At 44.3% G+C, this 18035-nt stretch overlaps 1 protein-coding gene across 1 annotated transcript; it reads left to right on the top strand.

Annotated features, from left to right (window-relative positions):
• Window positions 1-5658: 5658 nt before the first annotated feature.
• Window positions 5659-16888, top strand: ACTR10 (actin related protein 10). Its single transcript, XM_014871413.2, has 13 exons — window positions 5659-5845; window positions 7306-7378; window positions 7929-8011; window positions 8932-9040; window positions 10798-10905; window positions 11085-11152; window positions 11439-11518; window positions 12500-12535; window positions 13825-13904; window positions 13998-14071; window positions 14891-14972; window positions 15595-15796; window positions 16319-16888. The coding sequence occupies exons 1-13, from the start codon at window positions 5769-5771 to the stop codon at window positions 16498-16500; spliced, it is 1254 nt and encodes a 417-aa protein (XP_014726899.2). The 5' UTR covers window positions 5659-5768; the 3' UTR covers window positions 16501-16888.
• The last annotated feature ends 1147 nt before the right edge of the window (window positions 16889-18035 follow it).

Raw genomic sequence — 18035 nt, 5'->3', positions numbered from 1 at the left:
AGGGACTTTAGAAACGGAAGCTTTATTTTGCTTTTCAAAACTTGAAGTTAAACTAAGCCACCGAATCCACAGGTTTTAAAGAAGTGCAGTGTCAGTACTGCCAGTCCATTCCTCCCAGTACAGCCTTTTCTAGAATAGCAAAGAGGGGCTGAAAGCCCCCACCACAGAGACTTTTGGGGTTTTTTCCATGGATAACACATGGAATTGGGATGCCTGGGTGGGAGGAGCACTGTGTTTTAGAGTGAAATAGCAGTGCTCCAGACACCATCAGTGTTTCCATTTTTTCCTCTTGAGGATGGTTAAGAGCAAAGAAATACACATTTTTGTTTTGGAAACATTCAAATCAATTAAGCCAAAGTCCTGCAGCAGGAAACAGATCCAGCAATTAGCAGAACCCCAAGCAGGGGGTTTTCCTTTTTCTCCCTTCAGAGAGTTGATATGTGGATCCCCTGGAATCCGTGTGCTGGGAAAAGGTGACAGAGTACTCTGTGATCTCCAGAAGGTCTAAAGCTGGCCCTAAGTATGCAATTCCCTAATTTTGTGAGGAAAGGATAGGTGCCTCAATTAGCCCTAATGTCTATTAGGGAGACCTAGAAGCGAGTACACAGCCAGTGCAGGGGCACAAAAGAGTGTTTATTTTATGATCAATTTAAAAAAAAAAAAAAAAAAAAAAGCTCTGCTATTGAAATCTGCCTGGGTCCAGCTGAAATCCGAGTCTCTGCAGGGGTCCAGGCAGGCATTTTGGCTTTCAAGGGAGCAGAGAATTAGCCGGGCGTGCTGTTCCGTGCCGTAGCCACGCAGTGTTTGTGCTGCAGGACACATTCCTCTATGTTTGCAATGTTTGCAAGTGCTCCGCGGGGATTAATTCAGCTGAGAGCTGCCTGTTTCGGGGCGAGTGCAGAAAAGTGATTTTCTTTATGAAAAACGTTCCCTTTTAACCCTCCCGGGTGGGTTCTGCAGCTGCCACCTCGAGGCAGCAGCGCTGCGCTGTGACAATGACAATGTGACTGCAGGACATTCGAAAGCGGCTTTCTTCTGCCAGTGGCTTGAATACCAACAGAATCCTGAAAAGGGGGAGAGAAAAAGCACTGCATTAGGCAAAAAGTACTGTCCTACAAATTTTATTTTGTTGGAGTGAGTACAGAGGTGACCAGAGATGAGCAGAGGGATGGAGCAGCTCTGCGATGAGGAAGAGCTGAGATAATTGGGATTGCTCAGCCAGGAAAGAAAGGAGAAGGCTTTGGGGTGACCTCATTGTGGCCTGCCACTAGTTCAAAGTTGCTGAGAGAAAGCTGGAGAGGGACTTTTTACAAGGACCTGGAGTGATGGGAAAATGGGGTATGGCTTCAGACTAAAAGAGAATAGATTTAGATTGATTATTAGGAAGAAATTCCTGGCCGTGAGGATGGGGAGGTCCTGGAACAGATTGCCCAGAGAAGCTGTGGCTGCCCCATCCCTGGAAATGTTCCAGGCCTGGTCAGATGGAGCTTGGAGCAACCTGGGATAGTGGAAGGTGTCCCTGCCTATGGCAGGGAGTGGAACTGGATGAGTTTTAAGCTCCCTTCCAAACCAGACTAGTCTATGATTTTATGATATAAGAGTTTTCACTGATTTCAATGGGCTACTGTTAATTTCTTGAATTTTTATGTCCTTGTGCGACTTCTTCCTTGCCTGTCAGAGGTAGCACCGCTCCCAAGAGTTGCATGAACTGGCTGCACTCAGGGAATAATTTCTTATTATGTTATGGAAATCCTGCTTTTCACTCTGCTGGACATTCTGCTTACGAGCTGGCTTAATTGTCCCACCGCCTCCTTAGACTGTGAATAATTATCTCCACTTATATTGTTATCCTGAATGTATTTATAGCCTGATTCTTTCGGGTTAGCATCACCATCTGTTTCCTCAACAGTCACATATTCGGGGGAGAGCGAGTGCTCTTCACATTATGCAAGCAGCTTCCTTGATTAAACCAGCCCGGCGTGGATGGATTTTGTTATGAAACCCTGGCACATCTTTAACTCTCTGGCTCCTATTATCAATAACTCTGAAAAGCCCATCCATTAAATTAAGCCACTTTTAAGCTGCAGCTTGCATTTCAGAACTCGTGTTAACTGTGATTGATTAATGTAATTTAAGAGGAGATTTCCAATGGACTATAAAGACTGTGATGTGATTAGCAGGAAACTGATAATTCCTAACCCAGGGATAAGACATTCAGGAGGAAGCCATGGGCTGTGGATTTCAAGTAGGGCCCCTGATTTTTGTAAAACATATCTAAGCAGTCATTTTACATAAAACATTATATTAAAAATATAAGCATAGTGCTGTAAATATGTAATTATAGCATGGAAAGATATCATAAATGGGTGAGATCTGGAGATGAAAACAGATCATGCAAACATCACGCTTAGACTTTAATCATATATTATCTAAATTACTCCAATTTTTAGACCTAAAACATTTCAAGAGCAACAACATTAAGTATATTATATTATGTCTTTATAAGATCCATATCACAGAGAAACTCAGGAGGATTTTACAGAATTTGAGAGGAAGAATATTCACTCTCCAGTGAGAGCACATTCTCACCAGGCACAGTGACTGCACAGCTTCCCTGTGCTGTCCTTGAGCAGCGAGGGCAGACTGCACCCAGGTAGTGAATTATCTCAGAATCATGGAATACCAGCTTGGAAAGGATCTCAAGGATTACCTGACACAACTTTTCTTGGCAAAATCACGGTTAAAACAAGATGGTCCAGCACCCTGTGCAGCTGAACCCTAAAGTGTCCAACGTTGAAGGATCCACCACTTCCCTGGGGAGATTATTCCAATGGCTGGTTGTTCTCATTGTGAAAATTTACCTTGTGTCTGAACAGAATCTCCCCAGGAGCACTTGGGAAATCCTGGGATTGTTTCTCTGACAGAAAAACCAAATACAGAAAAGTTTATTGATATAATTCCCATCTCAGTCAGGTGTAATTACCACTGAGTGCATATTCTTGGTGCACTGGGGAATTGCTCAAATATGGCAGAGTTAAATTTCTGCTGTGGAAATGACATTTGAACATATTTTCATGCCTTGTTGTTTGCATATCCTTTAAAGTTCAGCTGCATTTCTATGTTCTGGAAGGCCATAAAATGCTAACCATAAAAAATAATTTTAAAAGCCATTAAAAACATAAAACCACACAAAATCATAAGGCAAGTTGAACTCGGTGTCACAATGTTTAATCACTGCAGGGTTTTGTTTTTTTATTTTTTCATGTGTTGGCATCCTCCACTGCTGCCTTGGCAATGATCCCTCCTCCTCCAGAATCCACTGGATGTGTGCTGGTCCCATCACTGTTTCTGTACCCCACATCACCACTACAGTCCTTGCTCCTCAGTTAGGAGAGGATGGGAAGCTGGTGATGGGTTGTTTGAAGACTTCCTGGGCTCATATGGAGCTGTGGGATGGCGACTGAAGGTGAGAGAGCAGGGATTTATGAGGGATATAAAGGGCTTTGAGAGGAGTCTCCCCCGAGTTTGTCACTGCAAAGTTCCCCTTCCTCACACCCCTCCTGCATTCCCTCTGCACTGCCTGGATTCCTCGTGTGTCCTCCAAGAGCCCTTCCAGGATGCCCCTCTGCTTCTGCTCCACATACACCAGCACCTTCTCAGTGCTGCCTCTTTGACCCTGCTTTGTCACCTTGGTGACTTTAGGGTGACCAGAATGGGGGAATATGATAAGGCTGTGACAGGAGCAGCAGAGAAAGCGTTTGTGCAGAGCTGCTAGCCCACGGGCTAGTGCGGGGGCTGGCCCAGGCAACACAGCAGATGGTGGCAGCAACAGCTTTCAGCGTCTCACATCACTCCCACTCATCATCTGACTCCCACACACCTCCACCTTCAGGGACTGCAAATAGAAAGTGTGGATGTGGGACAAACAGCACTGCTGCAGAGTGAAAAGCACAGCATCCTCAAGCTGCTGCAGCAGCTCACAGGTCACAGGGGTTGGGTTCAGTGACAACACAGCACAGCAGTGTCACCACAGCCTTCCCTGAAATCCTCTGCCTTCATTAGCACCCTTGTCCTCCTCTGCACAAACCTCAGGCTCTCAGCCTGGCCTGTCTGGCAATGAGCAAATGTTTAGACCCAGCTCCCCAGTTAATTGCTTTTTCAATGCTTGTTTTGCATCCCAGAAGAAATGGGTCTCATGCACTTTGCTGAAATAAATACCCAGGACTCATCTTTTGGGAATGTGAGCAGGGCCAAAGTCACACTCCTGGACATTGCAAATGCCTGGAGAGCAGCTGGTTTTACAGGTGTGATTATTGTGGGGAAGGGGAAGATTGGCAGAGAAAGAAGATGGTTGTTGGGAGGGGGGCAAGCACTACCTTCGGAATCTCTTCCTCAAATGATCCCGAATTTTCTGTTAGAAATTCCCTTTTTCCAGCCAGGGGATCCAGTCACAGGAAGACACATACTACAAACAATAATCATCAGAACACCTTCTCTTGTTTAGGTTCTTACTACAAAGCACAGCTGCTCTTCTGCCTCTCTGATCACCAGTCTTGAAACATGGATTCCTAGAAGGTCCTGAGCTGAAAGGGACCCACAGGGATCGCTGTGTTCAAACCCTGGCTCTGCACAGGTTGTTTCCCATGGGGTTTATAATTTCTATCCTCACTGTATTTTGAGCTCCCGTCTTCACTCCCGACCACCACACTCCTGGAGCAATGGAGTGATGTGGCTTTTTTAGTCCCTGAGTTGTTTTATTTCTGTTCAAGAGGGAGGATGCTGTACCCTGAGGGTACTGTGCATTTAACCTCATAGAAATGGCTCTTTGCATTAAATGTGTCTGTTTCTGTGTCAGGACAGGGCAGTGCCCGTCACTGTGCTGGGCATTGCTGAGCGACCTCCATTCCTGGGGTCAATTTTGGCCCCTGAGAACAAGAAAGGCACTGAGGGGCTGGAGCGTGTCCAGAGAAGGGAACAGAGCGGGGGAAGGGTCTGGAGCACCGGGAATGGCTGAGGGAGCTGGAAAGGGGCTCAGCCTGGAGAAAAGGAGGCTCAGGGGAACTTTGTGGCTCTGCACAACTGACAGGAGGGGACAGCCGGGGGGGATCAGGCTCTGCCCCCAGGGAACAGGGACAGGAGGAGAGGAAATGGCCTCAAGTTGTCCCACGGGCAGTTCAGTTTGACTGTTGGGAAAATTTTCTTCACAGAAAGGGCTGTCCAGTCCCAGCACAGGCTGCCCAGGGAATTGATGGAGTCCCCATCCCTGGACGGATTTAAAAGCCATGTGGATATGGAACTTGGGGACATGGTTTAGCGGTGGAATGGCTGGACTCGATGACCTCGGCGAGCTTTTCCACTCCAAATGATTCTGTGATTTTTTACGATTTTGCTCGAGCGGGACCAGCCCCGGCCGCGCGTCTCCTCCCGCCCTCACACAGGGCCCGCCCCTCAGGCCCCTCCACGGCCCCGCCGCCCGCCTCCCCGCGGCTGCCCCGCTCATTGCCGGAGCGGAGCTGAGGGGAAACGGCGCCGCACCGCGCTCGCCGCCGGCCCCTCGGCACTCCTGGCGGCTCTGGAGCCCCGCAGGATGGGCGGGAGCGGCAGCACGGGCCTGGGGGAGGCGGCGGAGCGGCGGCGAGGCGGCGGCGGGGCGGACAGGCGCCGAGGACAGCCCGGCGCGCCGGGGAGCAGGAAGGCCCCGCGTAGCGGCGGCTGAGGGAGGTGGAACGGGAGGAAGGGAACGGGAGGAAGAGGGAAGCCGGGTCGCGATGCCGCTGTACGAGGGGCTCGGCAGCGGCGGGGAGAAAACCGCTGTGGTGATCGACCTGGGACAGGCCTTCACCAAGTGAGTGCGGGCGGGATTTGGGGGTGTCCGGTCTGGAGAAGGGTCCGAGGAGGCGTTAGAGCCCCTTCCAGTGCTTAAAGGGGCTCCGTGAGAGCTGGGGAGGGGTTTTGGGAAAGGGGCTGGAGTGACAGGACGTGGAGGAATGGCTTCCCATTGCCAGAAAGCAGGGTTAGATGGGATATTGGGAAGAAATTCTTGGCTGTGAGGGTACTGAGGCCCTGGCACAGGGTGCCCACAGAAGCTGTGACTGCCCCATCCCTGAAGTGTCCAGGACCAGGTTGGACAGGGCTCGGAGAACCCTGGGATAGTGGAAGGTGTCCCTGCCCATGGCAGAGGGTGGAATTAGATGGATTTTAAGTCCCCTTCCAATTCCAACCATTATTCCAAGAATAATTATGTGAAGTTTTCCCCTTTCTGTGTTGATCTTTGTGGTGTGGAGCTGGTAATGAGCAGCCTTGGTTTTTAGTCTTGTGTTTTAGATTAAAACAAGGTTTGGCATGAGTGCCAAAGTAGGAATACTCGTTATTTATTTATTTAATGTTTCGCCTCGTGGGCCAAAAGCTTTGTTACCTGGGAATGGAGGATTTAACAGAGCTCTCATGGATGGGAACAAGTGATTCCCACGAGTGGCTTTTTGTGGATCCACATCCTGTGGTCAATTGAAAGCTTTTCCCAAGTTTGGGGTGCCTGCGAGCTTTTATTCCCTGGCCATTGCTTATCCAATAAAATACTCTTTTGGAAAAGTTTTTTTCCCCAATAGTGTTTTTTTGGGTCTGTTTCCAGCCTTCATTCTCGTAGAAGAAATAGCAGCTGAATTGTGTGAGAAATGGCTGTTCTTTTCCAAATAAGGCTGAAATTAGCTGAAAGTTCAAGGAAAACTGCCTGTACACACTGGGACTGCACAAGTATCTGTTTGAGACAAAAGAAGAAAATTAAATTCTGAATTGTGGTTAAGAGGGTTTTTTTTCTGAAATGATACAACACCTTGACAAAATCAAGCATTAATTGACTTTTTTGCATTGAAAGTGCTCCAAGTTCAGCAGCTTTACAGAAAACTGCAGTTTTCTTTTGAGATTTGTAGTTACTGGGAGTGACAGGGGTGAAACAAATATCAGGCACTGGGACTAAAATAAACCTTGAATTCATTTTGCTTTTAAATTACTTTCTTTGTTCCATGGTTCTTGTGTGTTTGAGGAAGACTAGGTGGGTTTCTGAAAAGTTTGGTTTGGGGTTGCTGCTGTTTTTATCCATTTGTTGAGGGAGTCAATTAAAAAAAGATACAAAGACTTTGTCTTTTAGTCTGTCTTTAAATTTATTTCCAAGTGGCTGGATAGGAAAACTATGTGCAAAAGCCCTGTCTGCAGTAACAGAATTCCCTAATTCATTACTCTGTGATGGTCCCTAGGCCAGGGGGTCAAATGATGACTTCAAATAATCAGGTTTTCAACATTTTCTTTCAGGTGTGGGTTTGCAGGAGAAACAGGACCAAGATGCATCATCCCTAGTGAAATCAAGAAACCTGATGTCTCAAAGGTGAACTTTTTATGGTGTTTGCTGTGTTATGGCATAGAAAGAATTTGAAGATACTTTTTCTGTCCATTTTTCACTGCCTGAATAAAATATTTTGAAATTTTATTATATTTTTCATTATTTTAACTGCTGCTATTAAAAACTGTGAGTAGTTGCAGGTAAGTGTGGTGCCAGTGCTGCTCTTAATTGCTGCTCATCCCCCATGGAACTTGTGTTTTGGGTCATTTATTGAGAAATTACTTTGCCTAGTTATGCTTTTTTTCTTTTCTTTAGTAGAGGATGGCAAGTTTGGCAAACTAATATTAAGTTGCCTGTATGAAAAATTAGCATTAATTAATTCTGGAATTTAGTTATAGGGTGAGTTTATGAGATGTTTTAAGGACAAAGAGCAAATCAGGCAAGAGTGAGTGTTTATATATAATGTCAGGTTATATTATGTATCATATATATTTCTTTACATATCATGTGTCTATATATATATATGTATGTGTATATGTATATAAATAATTACTGCCCAGCATTTGAGCTGACTGTGGATATTTTCCCTTCCCAGCCTATCAAGGTGGTTCAGTACAACATCAATACAGAAGAGCTGTATTCCTACCTGAAGGAATTTATCCACATGCTGTATTTCAGGTAAGAGACACCTCTCAGCTGTCCAGGCCTTCCCTGAGCACTTCCAGGGGTGTGAGCAGGGGATGGACACTGCCTGGTTAGAGAAGAAAACACAGATGACATTTTGCAAGGGGCTGCCTGGCTGTGTTGGTGCAGGAGGAATTTGGTGGTAAAAGCAGAAAGTTTTTGATAAATTACCTTTCAGCTGAGGTATTTATAAAGGGCCTGAAAAGGGGAAGGCATTACCTCAAGAGTTGCACTGATTTTGGTAGGGCTGAAGCTCCTATCAGTGCAGACTCCACAGTGGTTTGGAAGGAGGAGTCTTTACCTGTGGGATGTTTTTTTACCTCAGCAATACATCTCTTTATTCTGTTTTTAGCACCATTACTGATGAATGAAATTGGAGTTAGTCTTTTCTCTTTGCTTCCAGTACATATTTTTACACAGTGAAAGCCATCACAGGGAGACCAGGATTTAATTTCTGTGCCTCAGATCTGCTGTGGGTTGGGTTGTTTTCTTCTCCTGTCCTGGGCCATCACTTTGCAATTGAAATCAGGACAATTTCATCCTCTTCCACTGAAATCAGAGCATCTGAGTATCAGAGTATCATCATTCTTATGTGCTTTATGACACTGGACAAGCCATTGATGACTTATTTTTATATTGCTTTATATTGATTTAGAAATGTATAATGAATATACAAAACTGCAGGCTCTGGCTGAAAGCTCTGTAGCTTGTGTTCCTCAGTTTCCTGACTTTCTTTTAGGAAAGCATCAGGGTTTTTAGATTTGTGAAGAAGACTTTGGGGTCTACTGTAGAAAATGCTATCTAAATGCAAATCTTTAGGATTTTTGAGGAAAATGGAATATGAATGTAGGATAGATCTCATAGTATGTGCCTGAACTTCCCAGTTTCATTTTACACATCTTGTGTTTTTTTAGGCATCTGCTGGTGAATCCCAGGGACCGGCGTGTTGTGATCATAGAGTCAGTCCTGTGCCCTTCACACTTCAGGGACACCCTCACCAGGGTCCTCTTCAAGCATTTTGAGGTAAGTGTTTCACAGAAATGTGTAAATCTGCTCCACTTGCCAGGAGAAATTTTGCTTACAGTCAGTACCAGATGTGGACAAAAAAAAAGGAGAAAATAGCGGAAAAAGAGTGAGCGGCATAAGAAGAAGAAAAATCAGGAAGCAGTGTGAGGAAGTAGGGCATTGAAATTGGATTAAAGACCATTTTTGTTCCATTCTGACTCTTCATGAGGCCACAAAGCAGCAGCAATTAACAAGACTCTGCAAGGTTTCCCTGGCTTGTAGATAATCCAGCTCACAGTGCACTGTCCCAGACAGATCCAATAATCCCCACTGAGCAGTGCCTGGAGCCAGGATTTATATTTAAACACTTGTTAGTGCCCTGTCAGCAAGTCTCATGATTTCTGCCACAGTCAATATCTGCCTAGCACGTGGTTGTGCTCATTTAGAGAAGAACTTACCTGAAATCGAATATCTTCTCTGCTTAGTCAGTCTTTTTGAAGAAAAGTTGTGGGGGGAAAAAAAGCCACCTATGGCTACCCCATCCCTGGAAATGTTCCAGGCCAGGCTGGACGGGGCTTGGAGCAGCCCGGGGTAGTGGAAGGTGTCCCTGTCCATGGTTGGGAGTGGAACTGGATGATCCTTAAGGTTCCACCCAACCCAGCCAGTCAAGGATTCTGTGAAAAGTCTGAACCTAATTCTTGCTCAGTTGTAACAGAAAATGTTTTAGAAGGTGACTCCGTGCTTCTTCAATTCAGACACAACAAAGGTGTAGGTTTTTCTATAAAAAGTAGTGAAACCAGTTTGTCTGCAGTATTTCTTCACTGTCCTTCCACAACACGGTTTACCAATTCATCTCAAACTCCTGCATAATTCTTTCTTACTATTGATAAAATTTTCTGATGACTTCAACTTACTGAAAGATTTGAGTCGGTTGAGGTTTTTTTTTCTTAATCCCTTTACAGCAATAAAATGTCTCAGCTAAGGCACATCCCATGCAAAATGGTTTGTTGAAAATGGTTCATGTATTCAGTCATATTTTGATGGAGAGACCTTGTTACTTGTTAAGAAGCCAGTTAATACTGATAGAAGGTTAATTCTCTCTGTTTTCTATTTTTCTGTTTGGTGCAAAGAGTGGTTTATTAATACAGGGTCAATATTTTACCTTCTGCCTCTGGGTTAAGGGTCAGCAAGTTTCCTGTAAGTGCAGGATTTATTGAAATTTCTCATTTAATTCACACTTCAAAGTGTTCCTTTAAAGGAACTGTTGATTTCTAGGAGAAGGAAGTAATTCTAATGTAATTTTAACTTGAGTTTCCACATTGTTTTTGTGAGAGTGTTTCAAACAGCCTCTTCTGTTTGGGTGCAGCAGTGTTTGTCATAAGGCACACTTTTATGGATTTTCTAGCACTTTGATTCACATCTTTACAGCTTTTCAGTTTTTACAGCTTTTCAAGTAGCTGTACTTCAGCTTCTTTCACTTCTTTTCAATAACAATAAGAAACTTGACCTGAGTTTTATAGCCAACACCTGCTTTTCTAACAAGCCCATTCCAACATCCATCATTACTGAAGTACCTGGTGTGCACCACAAAGAAGATGAACACAGATTTGGAATCCTACTATATTTTGTTCATTAGTTTAGTACTGGAATAATTCAAGATACAGTTGTTTGGGTTTTGCTTTTAAAATGCCATTCGGGGAAGGCATCAGTGCTTTGTTTCTTTTTTGTTTCTTTTTTCCCCCCTTCTATCAACTTTGCTTTTGATTTCCATGTAGGTACCTTCAGTTTTATTTGCTCCAAGTCACCTGATGTCTCTCCTGACACTGGGAATCAACTCTGCCATGGTGCTGGACTGTGGATATGCAGAAAGCTTGGTGCTGCCTGTATCCTTTCATTTTCAGCACTGGGGTGTTGTGAAACATGAGATTTTTATTGACTAAAAATTATCTTTGGACAAAAGCAGTTAGGAGGTGGCTGATGCAAGGGACTGTAGAAGGGAAAAGACATTTAGTTCCTGAAAACTCATAATGAAAAAGAGGAGAATTTCCTGATCTTCCTGTAGATCTATGAGGGAATTCCAATCCTGAGTTGCTGGGGTTCCCTTCCCCTGGGAGGAAAGGCCATCCACAAGTAAGTTCATAATTATCCATTCCAGGTTACAAATTATTTATTTGTGAAAGTTCCTCTTTGACCCTGAGCAAAAATTCCTCTTTTAAATCTTAACTTGCTGTAACATCATCCAATTTTTAGAGTTAAAACTGTGTGGCTGTGATAAAAACTGTGGGAATGGGGTTTTCTTAAGATTATGTTTAGAAGGATGTAAGTGAAAGGAATTAATCCTGTCCCCTGAGTGTCCCTCAGAGACCCAGGCTGAGTTCATGGCTGTCTTTGCCCACCCTCCTGTGCATTGTTTTAGGGAGCTGGAGTATCAGCTGTTGGAGCAGTGCACGGTGGATACAGGACTGGCCAAAGGACAAAGCCTTCCCTCAGTGATGGGTAAGGACTGGGATGGGGCATCTGTGCTGGGAACTGCACTGGGGAAAGGGTGTTAATCCTGACAGTCAATAAAATGGGTTTGGGATTCACTGTGTCTCATGCGGCCTACTTGCATGAATTCTTTCTTGGCCTGGATCAGGAATGGTGTGTTCAGCAGAAGCAGGGAGGTCATTCTTGCCCTGTGCTCAGCACAGGTGAGGCCACACCTCGAGTGCTGTGTCCAGTTCTGTCCCCTCAGTTTAGGAAAGACATGGAGGACCTGGAGTGTGCCCAGAGGAGACAACAGGGCTGGTGAGGGGCTTGGAACACAAACCCTGTGAGGAACAACTGAGGGAGCTGGGGTTGTTTAGCCTGGAGAAAAGGAGACTCAGGGGTGACCTTATCACTCTGTACAGATCCTGAAAGGTGCCTGTGCTCAGGTGGGGTTGGTCTCTTTCTCCAGGCAGCACTGACAGAACCAGAGCACACAGCCTCGAGCTGTGCCAAGGGAAATATAGGTTGGATATTAGGAAAAAGTTTTTTGTGGAAAGACTGATAAAGTACTGGAATGGTTTGCCTGGGGAGGTGGTGGAGTCACCATCCCTGGATGTGTTTAAAAAAAGATTGGATGTGGCACTCAGTGCCATGGGTTAGTTGAGGTGTTAGGACATGGGTTGGACTGGATGATCTTGGAGGTCTCTTCCAGCCAAGTGATTCTGTGATTTAACAAGTACATTATTTTTATGATAAGCCTCTTCTCACAGCACTTTTGAATAAGGGCTGAGATAAAAGTTCTGTAGTAGTTTTTCAGTCTGTTTTGAGCAAAGGCAAACTTATTTCTGTTCTTAATATCTTTTCTGCTTTCTAAATCTTTGAAAGCTGCTGTCAGAGTGAACGTTTAATATATTAAATGTAATTCAAACTTAGAACAAAATGTTTTTAAGTAGAAAGAGAATTTAAGAATGAAACTAAATTTTTCTAATTTTTTTTTTTTTATTTCAGGCTCAGTCCCAGAAGACATAGTAGAGGATATAAAAGGTAAATTTGTTTGCTTTGTGAAACACGTGTGTAATATTTTACATTTAGGAATTTATTTATCTTCTCTGCTATATTTATTACCTCTTGGGTGAACTTGTGTTGTTCTTCCTCTTTGAAAGCAAAACCAAAACCAGGTGTTGAATTCCTCTTTCACTTTAACCTCTTTGTTGTTGAGTTGCAACTTTTAGATATATTTGGTACATGGGCACAGAAAGAGGATTGCATGTTGTGTAGTCTTGTTTATGGATTAACTAGAAAGGCTCAATTTGCTTTAAAGTCAAAATAAAAAAAGAAAAATATATAAAAGATAAAGATTCATCTTTATAAAAGATATTTTAGTGTGTTAATCAAGGTAGGCAAGAGGAGACAAGAACTACATTTACTACACCTTTACATTTACACTACAATGTAAAATTTACATTTTACTACAGAAAAAATCGAGTCTTTGGGCAGAACTTTGATGAATTCCTATTCAATTGTTACATGTGCAACAGAAAAAGATGTGTTTTCCTAGAAAACAGTAACTAGTATGTATCCCTTGGGTCAATCAGGAAGAAATCCATCAGTTAAATGCAAAATAAATGCAGCTGGTGCTTAGTGAAATAGAAGTTGCTTTTCTGATTCCTGGACTCACACACTTTTTCTGACGAGTTGTGTTTTCTGTGCAGTCTTTTGGAACCAGAGACAACAGGCTGGGGATGAAATTGTTGTTGTCTGTGTGTTGAGGCATTGTTCCTTTGTGACAGCAGTTAATGGGGAAGGTGCTCATCTCTGCCAAATACAAATAAATAAGTGTATAATAACAGTAGCAGCTGGGATACAAATGAGACCGAGTCTGGAAGCAGAAAAACCCTCTGGAATTCTTGGAGTGTTGAAGAGTTGCAGTAAGGAAAACGTTTCAGGGAAGGAGCTTGTTTAGAAAATGAGCAATGCCTCATTTGAAGCCATGGTGCAAGGCCTGCAGTGAAGGCAGGATACAACCCCTGGCACCTTGAGGCACCATCAGGAGCATCCATCTGGCTTTAACTCTTGTGTGGTTTGTGTGAGGAAGGACAGGCAGGATTTCCAACATAATTTTAGTGTCAACTTCATTTAACTCGGGGTTTAGAGAGGACCTGAGCTCTGCTGGAGTGTAGAGACTGCTTCTCTTTGCATGTGTTTGATAATATCTTGGACCAGCAAGGCCTTGGAGTGTGTGTTCTTCTGTAAATTAAGGAAAATGTCTGTTTTTACTGGTGATGAAAGGATCCCCCAAGGCCTCACCTGTGCCCCTCTCTTCCCCTCTGCAGTCCGCACTTGCTTTGTGAGTGATCTCCAACGGGGGCTGAAAATCCAGGCAGCCAAGTTCAACATTGATGGCAGTGCTGAGGTGAGCTGAGGATAAAGCTTTTCCTGCTCTTTTGAGGTGGCTGCAGCCTTTTTGGGCTCTAAAATAATAATACAAGTCTGGTTTTATTTCCAGCGTCCCTCACCGCCTCCAGACGTGGACTATCCTTTGGATGGAGAAAAGATTCTCCATGTAGTTGGCCCCATCAGGTGAGAAATGCCATGGCATTTGGCGTTACAAGGATATATTTCAACTCTAAAACCACATAAATTTTCATAAAATTGGATTTTAATGAGACACTTGCATATGCTTTTAATGCCTCTAAAATGACAGCTGTGTGCTGAGCACAGTGCAAGCCCATCATGGGAGGGGGTGGATTCTCCAGAGCCCCAAGAGGAAGATGAGAGCAGACAGATTGGTGGGATGGGGGGAAGAGAAATGAGCAGTAATGCCTGATAATGGGACACGTTTAGTGATGTGAACAGGGCATTTTAACCTGGACAAAAGGAGGCTCTGAGGAAACCTTCTCACTCAGCAACTCCTGACAGGAGGGTGCAGCCACGTGGGGGTCGGGCTCTGGTCCCAGGAAACAAAGGACAGGACAAGAGGAAGGGGCCTCAAGTTGACTTGGGGAGGTTTAGATTGGATATTGGGAAATATGTCTTCACTGAAAGGGTTGTGAAGCACTGGAACAGGCTGCCCAGGGAAGTGGTGGAGTCACCAATCCCTGGAAGTGTTCAAAACACATGAGGATGTGGCACTTGGGGATGTGGTTTAGTGGTGAACAAGGAGCTGGTGCTGGGTTGAGGGCTGGATGTGATGATCTTAAAGGTCTTTTCCAAGGATTCCATGATTGTCCCAAGGATTCCATGATTGTCCCCTCCCTGCTGGCACTGCTGGGCTGTGTGACAGGAGTGACAAAGTGTTGGCAGCAGGAAGGCTGGAGTTATCTCCAGTTCTGCTGTGCCTGAGTTCAGCTCAGTGTGGTTTTGCTGCTCATTAACACTCACTTCCTGTCTGTGCCACAGAGACTCCGTGGTGGAAATCCTGTTTGAGCAGGATAATGAAGAGACATCTGTTGCCACTTTGATCTTGGATTCACTTGTTCAGGTATTTTTATATTAGAAACGGCTTAGGGAATGCCCCCAGCCTTAGAGAACCTGCAGTTAAAAATGACTCAAGACTTTGAGTCCTGCAGGCTGCTGGTTTACCTCTGCTGGAATAAAATTAATTTGGACATCTTTATTACAGGCAGTATATTAAATTCATTGCAGAATTTTTTCGTGGCATATACAAATGCTTCACTTCTTATTATATTTAGGAAAAAAATGTATTAGAAAACCACTATAAATGGAAATTTTCATTATGTGGTGGTGTGTGTATGTTAATTAAAGTTGGCTCCCTGTAGCTATTGATACCATTTAAATAAGTTTGCTGAGATGCAATTTATTGGAGAGCCATGGACTTGGCTGATATGACAAACATTTCAATTAGAATTCTTTATGAAAACAAATTGTTTAAGAAGTTCTGTGCCTGGAGCCTTCACCTCTGCACCTCCAGGCATTTCCCTTGCATTTCTCTCATTATCTTGGTTATTTTCCAGCTGAATATGAGAGGACAGCAATTGGAGGGCATAGAAATGGACTGAATTTCTAAGAGACTTCTGAATGGCTTCAAGCTCAGGCAGCTTGACTTATTTGGGTTTTTTTTTGTGTGTCCCTGTTTGCATCAGTGCCCAATAGACACCCGGAAGCAGCTGGCAGAAAACCTGGTGGTGATCGGGGGCACTGCAATGCTGCCCGGCTTCCTGCACCGGCTCATGGCTGAGATCAGACACCTGGTGGAGAAACCCAAGTACAAGGAAGCTCTTGCCACTAAAACCTTCAGGATTCACACTCCCCCCGCCAAATCCAACTGTGTGGCCTGGCTGGGAGGTAAGAATGGGAACAGCTGGGAAGCAGAATTGGGAAAAAAATCCAAGTGGGATTTGTAGTGAATAAAACCTTGTATTTTTAGGGTTAGCAAACCAGAGAAATTTCTGTGCACCGAGTTCTGTGGTGCTTTTCTTCCCTGGCCAGCTGCTGTGGGCTGAGTCTTGTCACAGCTGGTGCGAACTTGTGGGGCAACTTTTTGGGGGTAAAAATTGCCCTGAACATAATGGGGTTTGGTTGAGGTGCTTAAAATAAAAACTTTGTAAGAAATGGGTCAACTAGGCTGGATTTGCTGTCAGCAGAAAGCAGATGATTCCTTGTTTTCAGTTACTTTCCAGGGATATAAATGGAAGCAGTTTGGGACTTAAATGGGCTGCTGAAAAGGAAAGCAGCAATATCCATTCATCTCTTTAAATTTAGGGGCAGAGCTAAAAAATCCCAGTTGAGATTCTTGATGGGAAGAAGTAGAAAGAGAAATTCTGCATGGAATTAATGCAATTTTTTTTTTCTTTGCCAATAATGTAGGAGCCATTTTTGGAGCACTCCAGGACATCCTTGGGAGCCGTTCTGTGTCCAAGGAATATTACAGCCAGACAGGCCGAATTCCTGACTGGTGCTGCCTCAACAACCCCCCTCTGGAAATGATGTTTGATGTTGGAAAAGCTCCCCCACCACTGATGAAAAGGGCTTTTTCCACAGAGAAATAAGCACCTCAATCCACACAAGGATTCTGCCCCATTCCAAGAACATCCATGTGCATTGGGGTTTGGTTTTTTGTTCATTAATTTGTGTGTAACACTATTAAATATGAACAACGTGGGTGTTGTCAGGGTAGGCACTAACACTATTTAAAACCCTGTCCAGTTATAGTTTACAAACTTAACTCTGGCAACTCCTCTTTTGTCTTGTTTGTCCTCTCACGAGCTGTTCCCTACTGAGTTGTTTATTATTTATCTGTATAGTAAATGGCATTGCTGAGAGAATTTGGTTTAAGATACTTTCATTTTAAGTATGCTGAGAAGAATTAACAGCACTGAGGAAACATCTATGGGATTTTTTGTGCCAAATTCTGCATTAAAATATTCCACCCTTGAATCACATGTGAAGAAATGGTTTGGGGCTGTTCAGCAAAGGTAGTGGAACATTATTTCCCCTGTTTTAAGAGTTTTAGCAGAGAACTCTTCTGCCTGTAATTCTCTCATAGTGCTGAGCTAAAACCTCTCCTTGATGTGTCTCCTCCAAGAAAGATAATGTAAGATTGTAAATTATTATAAATTAATTATAAACAGGTTGAGGTCAAATGTGACTCAGTGGCTACAGGGTGACTGCTGGTATCTGCTGCTTACTGAATTTTAACTCCTACCCTGAGGAGCAATTTTTGTCTCAAATTTGGGAGATAAATATAACACTTTTTGGGGTGGTGAAGTCTTACTGGCACAAACGTGCTTTTTGTGACAGATCTCCCTGTGCTGCCTGCTGCCCACCTGCTGTGTGCCTGAAGCACGACTCTGCAAATCAAACAGATATTTAAAGAAATCCTCTTCTGGTGAACCCTAACACAGAGGATGTGCTCCAGCACTTCAGTAACTCCTGCATGGTTTTGTCAGTGTTTTCTACGTGCTTTACCTTGACAGGTGGTGTCAGTTTTTATAGTCCTGGGACGAGGTTGGTGTTTTAGGGACCAGCTCCTGCTGCCATTCCAGGCTGGATGAATGGACACAGTGTCACAGAGCCAGCCTCAGGTGCACAAAGCATTCAATCTGAGCTGTGCTGCTCATTTTCAGTCACCATCTGGGTAATTTGGGGTGCAGGTTATATTTTATCTCAGTAAGAACTGAACCAGAGCTTCCTGAGAGAGGAATTGGCCATGAGCAGGAGTCTCGTGGAGCTGGGAGCTCCTTCCCTTCTCAGTGGGAAGGAGTCAGGAGATGAAACTCCTACAGAGCCTGTGGTGGTGCAATGATATCATTTTCCTGAACTGCAGCAGACTGCAGCTGAGGAAATTCAGGATATTCTTAGCCTTCCCTTTTCAGGGGTATTTCTGTGCTGCTCTGCACACGTACCCTGGGACCTCTCCCCGTCATGTTCTGCCACCTCATCTTCCCTCTGCCCACTCACGTCTCCTCCTGTGGGGTTTCTGCATCACTGAACAGCCTCAGCTGCTGCTGCTTCACGTGGCAGGGATAGAATTCCTAACTCCCATCTAACTGCTGGGTTGAAGTGCAGAGTCCTGGGACTTGCT

This window comes from Sturnus vulgaris, chromosome 6 (assembly GCF_052056855.1).
Source record: "Sturnus vulgaris isolate bStuVul1 chromosome 6, bStuVul1.hap1, whole genome shotgun sequence".
NCBI classification, from domain to species: domain Eukaryota; kingdom Metazoa; phylum Chordata; class Aves; order Passeriformes; family Sturnidae; genus Sturnus; species Sturnus vulgaris.
The sequence above is the reverse complement of the archived record's forward strand: the minus strand, read 5'-3'. Positions and strand labels throughout refer to the sequence as shown.